General features: G+C 45.6%; 1 protein-coding gene across 2 annotated transcripts in view; it reads left to right on the forward strand.

Moving 5' to 3' along the window:
* Window positions 1–250: 250 nt before the first annotated feature.
* The window catches only part of rpgrip1l (RPGRIP1 like), a 16,009-nt gene continuing 6,930 nt past the window's right edge, over window positions 251–9,329 (forward strand). Inside the window, exons 1-15 of one of the 2 annotated variants that reach the window (XM_060060743.1) lie at window positions 258–508; window positions 620–715; window positions 1,081–1,225; window positions 1,588–1,916; window positions 2,214–2,313; window positions 2,564–2,707; window positions 3,223–3,328; window positions 3,873–4,019; window positions 4,981–5,054; window positions 5,201–5,340; window positions 6,694–6,800; window positions 6,897–6,947; window positions 7,252–7,434; window positions 7,706–7,823; window positions 8,130–8,591. In XM_060060743.1, the coding sequence (XP_059916726.1) occupies window positions 628–715; window positions 1,081–1,225; window positions 1,588–1,916; window positions 2,214–2,313; window positions 2,564–2,707; window positions 3,223–3,328; window positions 3,873–4,019; window positions 4,981–5,054; window positions 5,201–5,340; window positions 6,694–6,800; window positions 6,897–6,947; window positions 7,252–7,434; window positions 7,706–7,823; window positions 8,130–8,591 (2,194 nt within the window). In that variant the 5' untranslated portion in view covers window positions 258–508; window positions 620–627. Of the gene's footprint in view, window positions 716–1,080; window positions 1,226–1,587; window positions 1,917–2,213; window positions 2,314–2,563; window positions 2,708–3,222; window positions 3,329–3,872; window positions 4,020–4,980; window positions 5,055–5,200; window positions 5,341–6,693; window positions 6,801–6,896; window positions 6,948–7,251; window positions 7,435–7,705; window positions 7,824–8,129; window positions 8,592–9,329 lie in introns of both variants that reach the window. The other variant, XM_060060744.1, reaches the window with a different exon arrangement.

Raw genomic sequence — 9,329 nt, forward strand, 5'->3', positions numbered from 1 at the left:
AGACATACCCTCATACAGAAAATTAATATATCATATTTTCATTCATTCATGCATGTAAGGAGCAGATGTCAGTAATCTCACAGGGGTGACTCTTACGAACGAGACCAATTATTTCAAGCCATGAATGAATTAGAGAGGTTTTTCTAAAAGCAGATGACAAAAAATATATAATTTACCGTTACCCCCAACACGTTTTACTCTATTTAACCACCAATTATAAATTATAAGTGCGGTGATCATCAGCAAGAACTACATATCCCACAATCCCCGCTTCTTGTTGGAGTCCGGAAGCACGTTGTTTACTAGCAACCGTCGCTGAGGACCAAAATAGTTGCTAAGGAGCGTAGCTTGTCTTTTTGAAATGATAAAACATATGTGTTCGACATTTAATTAATGAATGACTACTCGTGACGTGTCTTACTCAACGGTTTATTCGTTATGAAACTTATATGACCATGTTTCACGGGAACGTGTGGAGGGTTCAAAAGCGGCATTGCTAGCATTAACGGTAACACTTGGACGGCGGGGCGTGTTTGAAACGATGCTGAAAGGCTCAATCAATGTGCAGTCTACATGTCAAACCTTCACTGAATTGACATTCAATGTTCGATTCGGTCAGGAGGAAACATGTCTACATTTGCTGACGAGACTGCTGCTGATATGCCCGTGAAGGATATTACCGTAACCCTCTCTCACTTTGCACCTGGGCCCCAAGGTACGCACACCAACATGTTTTTGTGACATTGGAATATGGATGTAATAGAATAAACCTACTAACTGTAATGAGAATATGCCTGTGGTAATAGTCCTGCCACCCCTAGTCCAATGCAAGACTGTGATTGAATGACAATGCAAGTCACTGCCTTGATATCTGAACAGATATTTAGATATGGATGTACCTAGAATTAATATATGTATAGCTAGGTGGTCTTATATATTCTGCATTAAAAATGCAATACAAAATGGGCAGATATTCACTTGTTTTAAGAAGCGTTCTATCATGTGAATACATAAACATGTTTGCATGAAATCGAATGAATGGTACACATGTATTTCCATGTATTATTTTATCTTTGACAGACACCTCCTCGGGCCAAAATGGTAGAGCGCGTCAGGATATTGCTCGGGTGTCGAGGGAGGAGCTGGAGGATAGGTACCTGCGCCTCCATGATGAGAACCTGCTCCTCAAACAGAACAATAACACCCAGGAGGACAAGATCAAAAGGTCTCAATAATCACTGTTCTCATAAAACACGACATGGATATTGATGTTAATGTTCTCCTAATCCCATAATTACATGATGGACTAGGATGTGTCTTTTGAGAACATTTTAATTTCTTAATTTCTTACGATTTGAACCGTAACCATCTACAACAGACATCTACATACTTATATATAAACCAGACATTTCGCAAACAGATCTTTAGGATTTGTGTATTTGTCCATCAGAACCGATAACCTCTTCTGCTTAATTGTGCGCTCCGCAAATGAGCTCGAAAGCGAATCCCTCGGTTTCCAAGCCAGAGAGAGTTTCGGCCTCGATGTGTTTGTTTGTATTGTAATAGACCACTCTGTTCCCTGGTCAGGCTGGCCACCAAGCTGGTGAAGCTGGTGAAGGACCGCCGTCGGCTGGAGCAGCTGGTGACGGGCGCTGGCGCGGGGGGGAACGGGTCCCGCCCCGCGGCCCGCGCACGCGACGTGGAGATGGAAGAGGTGATGGAGGAGCTGCACGAGAAGGTCAGGGGGCTGCAGCTGGAGAACGAGAGGCTGAAGCAGCGGCTCCTGGTGGCCAAGCAGCAGGTGCAGGGGCAGAGCAGGAAGCCGAGCCCCTACGGCCGCGTTCAGTCCCGCGTCGACACGGGCCGCAGGAGGGCCAGGGAGGACTCCCCCAGCCCCTCCCGGCTGCACCAGAGAGGTGAGGCCCCAGGCCGGAGCTCTCTACCCCTATGGTTGTCTTGTCAGACATATATGTCTTGTATTTGAAGGATGAGAAATGGTGTATATATATAACTATATATATATATAACCCAGGTACTTGCCTTTACTGTACGTGTGTGTGTGTGTGTGTGTGTGTGTGTGTGTGTGTGTGTGTGTGTGTGTGTGTGTGTGTGTGTGTGTGTGTGTGTGTGTGTGTGTGTGTGTGTGTGTGTGTGTGTGTGTGTGTGTGTGTGTGTGTGTGTGCGTGCGTGTGCGGCGCACGCGTGTCCTGCAGGTACGAGGAGTGTGGAGGAAGGTGGCAGACCTCCAACGGGCATGCTGCCCCGCTACGGACACTCCCTGCTGGAGGAGGCCAGGGCAGAGATCAGAAACCTGTATGTATTGACGTCGCCATTACACCACTACCATAACGTCAGTTCCAATACGGCATCACCATGACATCATTGCCATTAAGTCAGTACCATCACGTCACAGCCATTGCTTCATTGCAATGACATCAGTTGAGGCACAACGGCGGTTGAGTGATCCTTTACACGTACGGAAGTGCATCACGTCTGATCTGTTTGAGGTCAGCCCTCTACTGGCAGATCCAGCGTGACTCATGGCTGTGCGTTGCGTCCCCAGGGAGAACGTGCTGGAGAGCCAGCGGGGCCAGCTGGAGGAGCTGGAGAGAGACTCCGACCTCCTCGGGGAGCAGCTGAGGAGGAAGGAGGCGGAGCACCACGAGGCCCTGCTTGAGCTCCGGCAGCACCACACGGACGGACAGAGGTCTCCCATACACCGGACACCACAGGATACATTAGGGACCCGTTCATTCACATTAGTTACTGCAGTAATGATCAACAGTATATAGCATTAGCATTGTGGTTAGGGTTAGGATCTTTTATGTGGTTTAGTTCTTGTTAGTTGAAGTTATTTTGGTTAGGCTTAGTAGAAAAGGGTTAACCCTAACCCAATAAAGTTAGTTTACATTGTATTAGTAAACATAAACGCATTAGGAAGTGATAACTAGATTTGTTAACCGTTAATTAACTGTTAGTTAATGCTTATTACTGCATTTACATATATTTATGCTTCATTAATGTGCCCTTACTGTACTAAGGTCAAAGCTCAAGGACTGCACTCTCTTTGGTGAAACTCATAAGAAAATGTTTTAACATATATTAAATATACAAAATGTAAATGATTGCAATGATCATTGATTTCTGGGTGCAGGCCCTGAGCACTTCATAATGGTCATGTATGTTGAGTGTTTACGTCTGAACCTGTGTGTCCCTGTGCAGGTCCACGGTCAGCAGTAACGTGGCCATGATCCGGCTGCAGAAACAGCTGGCTGAGCGGGCCAGTGCTCTCACCGTGCTGGAGGGCAGGTTCCTCCAGCTGCAGGAGGTCAGAGATACACCAAATAGTCCTTCTGTCTGTTGTTAACATTATATATTTGTTTGGCAGGAGGATAGTAAAACCTTTTGGATGTATTTAATTATTTAAAAACTTTGGATTGGCAAATGTTGTCCCTGCAGTCACATTTAAAGTTGAACAAAACAAACATTTAATGTAGGAATAAACGGAATGCAGTTGGTTTCATAGTAGGTCAAAGATTGATCCTGGTCCTTAAGTTTTAAAAATGTAGGATACGCCTGAGTTACCTGTTACTGTCGTTTTGGGTTACCAGGTAATCCCCCCCTCCCAACCTTGACTGTATGTGGAATGGTAAGAGCAAAGAGCAAAGAGCAAAGGATTAACAGCAGTATAGCCTCACCCTTAAATTAAAAAAAGTTTTTACCGTCGGTGAGAACACGTTTCTGAAACCCGTTCCTGAGAATACGTGAGAACAAGATAGTGGGGTTGGGACTAGCTCAAACAGGGGGGAGTAAACCAGGGTACGGGTGAGTAGGTCCTGAATCATGTGTGTGAATGCTGCTGCTGCTCCTAGGGGCAGAAGGCCATGAAGGCCAGCCACCAGGCTCTGATGGACAAGGTGGAGGAGGTGACGGGCCAGCTGAAGCAGGAGAGGCAGAAGAGTCTGGGACTGGAGAACCAGCTGCACAGCATGAACTTCTCTCAGATCAGAACCGAGGAGGTGACTGTATACCCACGGCACACGTCATCAAGAGTGATTCTAACCCATCCACACGCTCCACATCGTCATCAGCGGACAGCGCAGGCAAAACGGTTTGGATTGACATGAATAACGTCTCTTAATAAACCTGATAAACCTTTAGAGGTTGATGCCAGACATGCACTGTGCAATCAATCCAAAGCATTGGCCATTTTGTAGCAATTCTCTGACAAGGTCGGATAGATGTGTCCACCGTCCTGAACTATCCTTAAGGACGCACAAAAAAAAAGACAAAAAAGAAAAAAGACAGACCAATACAAATTTAAAGATTTCTCGCCTATATCTTTTTTATATTGGTAATAAACATTTTAGTTTCTACGCTGCAATCAATAAATCTCTTTTTGGCACATGGAAACAAAAACCAATACTCAATGGCATCAAAGGCCGACACTGTACTGGCTCCTTCCACGTTGCTTAAACAAAACGATAACGCCGTGGAAACGGGCTTGTAACTCTGTTCTCACGACAGAAATGTAAGGCATGCTAGGAAGCGTTTCACACCCGTCAAGTCACATGTGGTTTTCTGTCTTATACGATCCATTAAAACGTCATCCAATTCACTTACATTTTTGATACTGAGCCAAAAATGCTGTGCATGCCCAGTCTTAAAAATGTTTTACAAAGACACAGGACTTGCTCAATGGAAGCATTCACACAACAGACCAAATACTATGTCTAGTCAGTAACACAAAACCTGTGAAAAGAAGAGGCTTGTGTTTCAGAAAAGACTTTAATTGCTGTGTACCACATGTATTCTACATTTTTATCTTTCTCGGAAGATTAAGCAGCATTACGGAATCAGGATGGGCTAAAAAAGATAGGGTGATAAAAAGGTCATGAACTGTTTGTTATTTTGAATCCTTGTGTGATCAAGCGTCTCCATATTTATCTGTGTTATAAATGTTTGAATGTCTGTGATCAGTTCCACGTTCGGATCAGCGATCTGGAGAAGGAGAGGGACCTGCTGAAGGACAACTGTGATAAACTGGTCAACAGGTGAGCTGCCCACGGTACGATGACGACCTTCATCGTCCTCAGTGTTTCATCATCATCATCATCATCATCATCATCATCATCATCATCATCCTTATCATAGTTGGGGTCCAACTGTAAAAGTTGTGTGTGTTTGTGGTTGCGCGCAGTGCATTTGATGTATCCCAGGAGCAGAAGTGGCGCTTACAGGAGCAGCAATTGCGAGTTCAGATCGGACAGCTAGAGACGGCGCTGAAGGCCGACCTCACAGACAAGAACCAAATCCTGGACAAGATCAAGGACGAGAGAGGTAGGTGGAGAGCTATGGGCCACGGGTAGACAACTAGAGGGGTAGGAGAGGGCTGAGATGGGAAGGCCGAGGGAGACCGCTCTGGATGTTTTCCTCCATTCCTAATATAGAAGGAAAGGAATTACACGATGAGATTGGTACATTATCTTTATATCACAAAGCCATGAATGCTCTGCATTTTGTGATTGTGATTTGAACTGAAGTTACATGCGCAGTGTTTCCCCTATATGCACCTAGCAGCGGTGGTACGCCGCTGCTGAAATATGACCGCCGCTGCTGAAATTCTTTTTTTTAACAAGAGGAGAGGAGAGCTTGATATTAACGGAGGAACTTCCGCAGATTCTGAGTTTGCGGTTCAATAGATCATCAGTGAAACATCGTTGCGACACAATTGAGTGTAGTGACCCAGAGAACCAGCTACAACATAGTTTTCATCCAAACGAGCCGTCTTTAGCGAACGGTGAATTGCATTGGCTTCTACGAGCAGTCGGCTTTCAGCCGCGAGCTTAGGGACCGTCTGCAAAGTGCAAAACTGAAAACGACCACAATGGTAAAATTTCAATAGCGTCGCCATTATTGACTCTAGAGCCCCAAAACTTGTTCCATAGAGGCATGGCCTCTTCATCGTCCTACTACATCCTTTAGTTTTGAAAAATTATTCTCATATTTTTTAAGATTTTTTATTTAGGAACAATTTCAATAGCGTTGCCATTATTGACTCTAGATCCCTAAAACGTTTTCCATATGCATGGGCTCTTTATGGTCTTACTGCAACCTTATGTTTTGAAAAATATATCTCTTATTTTTAAGAAATTTCTTTTTAGCAAAAATTTAGCTACATTTTCAGTACCGTCACCATTATTGACTCTAGAGCCCCAAAACTTGTTCAATAGAGGCATGGCCTATTTATGCTCCTACTACAACCTTTGTGATGGGGAGAGGGGAGGGAGTGGGAAGATGCATCGGTTTGAGTCACAGACCTTTTCGATTGTTGTAGTATTTGGGTTATGGGATTTTAATGTATAGGGTGGTTGTTGATATAAAATATTTGTTGTTAAATAAATGTAAATAATGGTTTTAAAGATTATACTTGTAATATGTTCAATCTCTCCTTATTTCCACTGCTCATTACTGTGCACAAATGTACTGTATGTATGTTGCCAGCAGACACATAGAAACCTCCTGGCAGGTTACGTTTTGCGAGCACACAAAAAAAATTGCGGGCGAAAAACATAACATTTCACCTCCGCTGCTGCAACTCCATCCTAGGGGAAACACTGATGCGCGTCTATATAATTCTGTTTTGACTTAGTACAGGTACTAGTCTGTTTTTATTTATTTATTTTCTTTCAGATGTAAATGACAGGTTGACTGAAGAAAAGAAGCGTCTTCAGATCCAGTTCCTGGAGCAGAAGCAGCAGTTGGAGGAACTGAACGAGCGTCTCAAGTTTTACACCAAGGTTCCTCCCACTCCCAAAACACCCTTTCTTCAAGAGACATGAAGTGCCCTCCAGAAGGACCAAAATAACATGCGTCTGTGCGTTGTCATCCTGTAGGAGAGTGAATTAGGTGGGGGCGAACTCTCAGAGGCCCTGATACTCATAAGGGTAAGCAACCATTTGGAGATGTGAATCTCACGAATGCCTACGTAAATGGAGGCATGAAGTTATTTATAGGGAAATATTGAGTTATGTGTACCCTACATTAGAACTTAAACCTAAGTTGACAGAAATATTCTCAGTTTGAATCCTCAGATCAAACTGTATTCACTGCACAGTGATAATCGTTAAGATAACGATTAATTAAGATAATCGGTCTTCGGCCAGTAGATGGTGCTGTTCCTTCCTTTTCTGTTTTACACTGTGGTTAGACCACATGTCAAAACACTTGCCTTGCTTCTATTTGTCTCAGGCCCGTAAAGCCCGTCAGAGCGGTGACCTGAGCTTCCTGGAGCAGGTGGAGGAGGAGGAGAGGGGCGGGGGGCCCCAGAGCTCGGTCTGGGACCTGCGGGCCGCACACGCCGAGACCATCCAGGAGCTGGAGAAGACCAGGGGACTGCTGCTCATCCAGAACCAGATCAACAAGGACTACCAGGTACGGCTGACCGTCAGAGGGAGTGGAATCAAAGGAATCGCCAATGTATGCACATCCTGCTTCTGACATTTCCATTTAAAGAATTACAAATCTTCTACATTATGATAATAACAATGATGTAATACAAGGAAGTTCAATACATTTAAAATGTTCAAAGTTTTATCAAAAGGAGATCCACAAGAAATGCTGCTACTGATAACAAATGCAGAAATTGTAACATGAAAGGTTGTGACATGAAAGTTCAACAATAAAGTTTGTTGTCCTCCCTCAGGGAGAGCTGGACGCACTCACGAGGAAGATGGAGAGTGACAAGATGGAGTACGAAGTGAGGCTGGAACATTTGGCCAAACTACTGGACGGCAGGGCTGCTAAGGTCAAAAAGCTGGAAGGTAATTGTTTCTGACTTCAGACACATTTTTTTCTTTTTTTTAGAGGTTTATTTTGGTTCCCAGGAAAACCCAGGCTATATAACGTTTGACACGAACATTCTGCTTTGCATGTCTCTTTGATCTCTTATTCTAAAAAACATCTTGAGGCGTCAGCGTGTGCCTGGTTCAACAGGTTTCAAGTTTCAAAAGCTTCTTTGAAGAGTTGGCACTTTGACCATGTAGCGTACATAATCATGCCTTCCTTAATTTTGTCTCTTATTATATCTATTAACACTTTTTGGTTTTCCTTCCATTGTCAATCTGTAGTCCAGCTCAAAGACATCGCCTACGGCACCAAACCCTACGTCTTCAAACCCGACGCCGCCGCCGCCGACCCACTCGGGGGGGAGGAACCGGAGGTCCGCCTGGAGCGCGGGGAGAACGTCCTGGAGCTCCACGTGGGGCGCGCCACCCTCTCCTCCTCGGCCCTGGAGTCCCTGGGCGACCGCCGGCAGCCCCCCGCCTTGTTCTGCACCTACGCCTTCTACGACTCGGAGCTGCACGCCACGCCGGTGGTGGACGGCCGCGCCGGGCCCGACTTCAACTTCACCTCGCGCTACGTGGTGCGCATGGACGACTTCTTCATGGAGTACCTCCACACGTCCTCGCTGAGCGTGGAGCTGCACCGGGCCGAGGGGCTGGCCTTCAGGACGCTGGCTGTCGGGACGCTGCGGTTGCGGCAGCTGGTGGAAGAGGACGGCAAGGCCAGCGGGACGCTGCAGCTGGTCGGTGGGTGGCCCCGGGGCGCAGGGTTAGCTACAGATAGCTACAGTGTGAGCTACAGTGTTAGCTACAGATAGCTACAGTGTGAGCTACAGTGTGAGCTACAGATAGCTACAGTGTTAGCTACAGATGCGCGGATACAGAGGGTTTGATGGATCCTGGAGGAAATAATGTCATTTTAGAGTGCATACGCAAATTAGAACTCCCCTGAGGGAACGGAATTAAGCGAGGTTGGAATAGATGTTCACGTGAAACACATCTGAAGGGTTGTCTGGTTACACAGGAGGAATATATACATTCTGCAACTGTTTTCTTGAATTTCGAGGAGAAAGTAGGCAAATCAAGGCAATGTTTCAGACATGCCCATTCCCTAACCCCTAACCCCACTGCTTCAGATTTTTTGACAACGGGTGACGTCCGAGCTAAGCCCGTGACTTGACAACACTTCCGCGAGAGATTCAGTCTGGACGACACCCTGTCTCTCGTCAATCTGGATTGAATATTGCGTACAGCAGCTCCAGAGGTGTTTTTCACAATGGTTGTCTACATCCCTCGTACGACCTTTCCTGCCTGTTTGGACTGAGAAAACCTCTATTTTTACAGAGCAATCTCACAAACGGTTTCCGTTTCAGTCGATTATATCAGTTTTGCAATTTGAGGAAAGATTCAAAACACTTGTAAACTCTCTCTCTCTTCTCCCTCTCTCTTTATTTCCCTCCCTCCCGCCCTTCCCCCCTCCCCCTC

Source organism: Gadus macrocephalus, chromosome 9 (genome assembly GCF_031168955.1).
Source record: "Gadus macrocephalus chromosome 9, ASM3116895v1".
Lineage (NCBI taxonomy): Eukaryota > Metazoa > Chordata > Actinopteri > Gadiformes > Gadidae > Gadus > Gadus macrocephalus.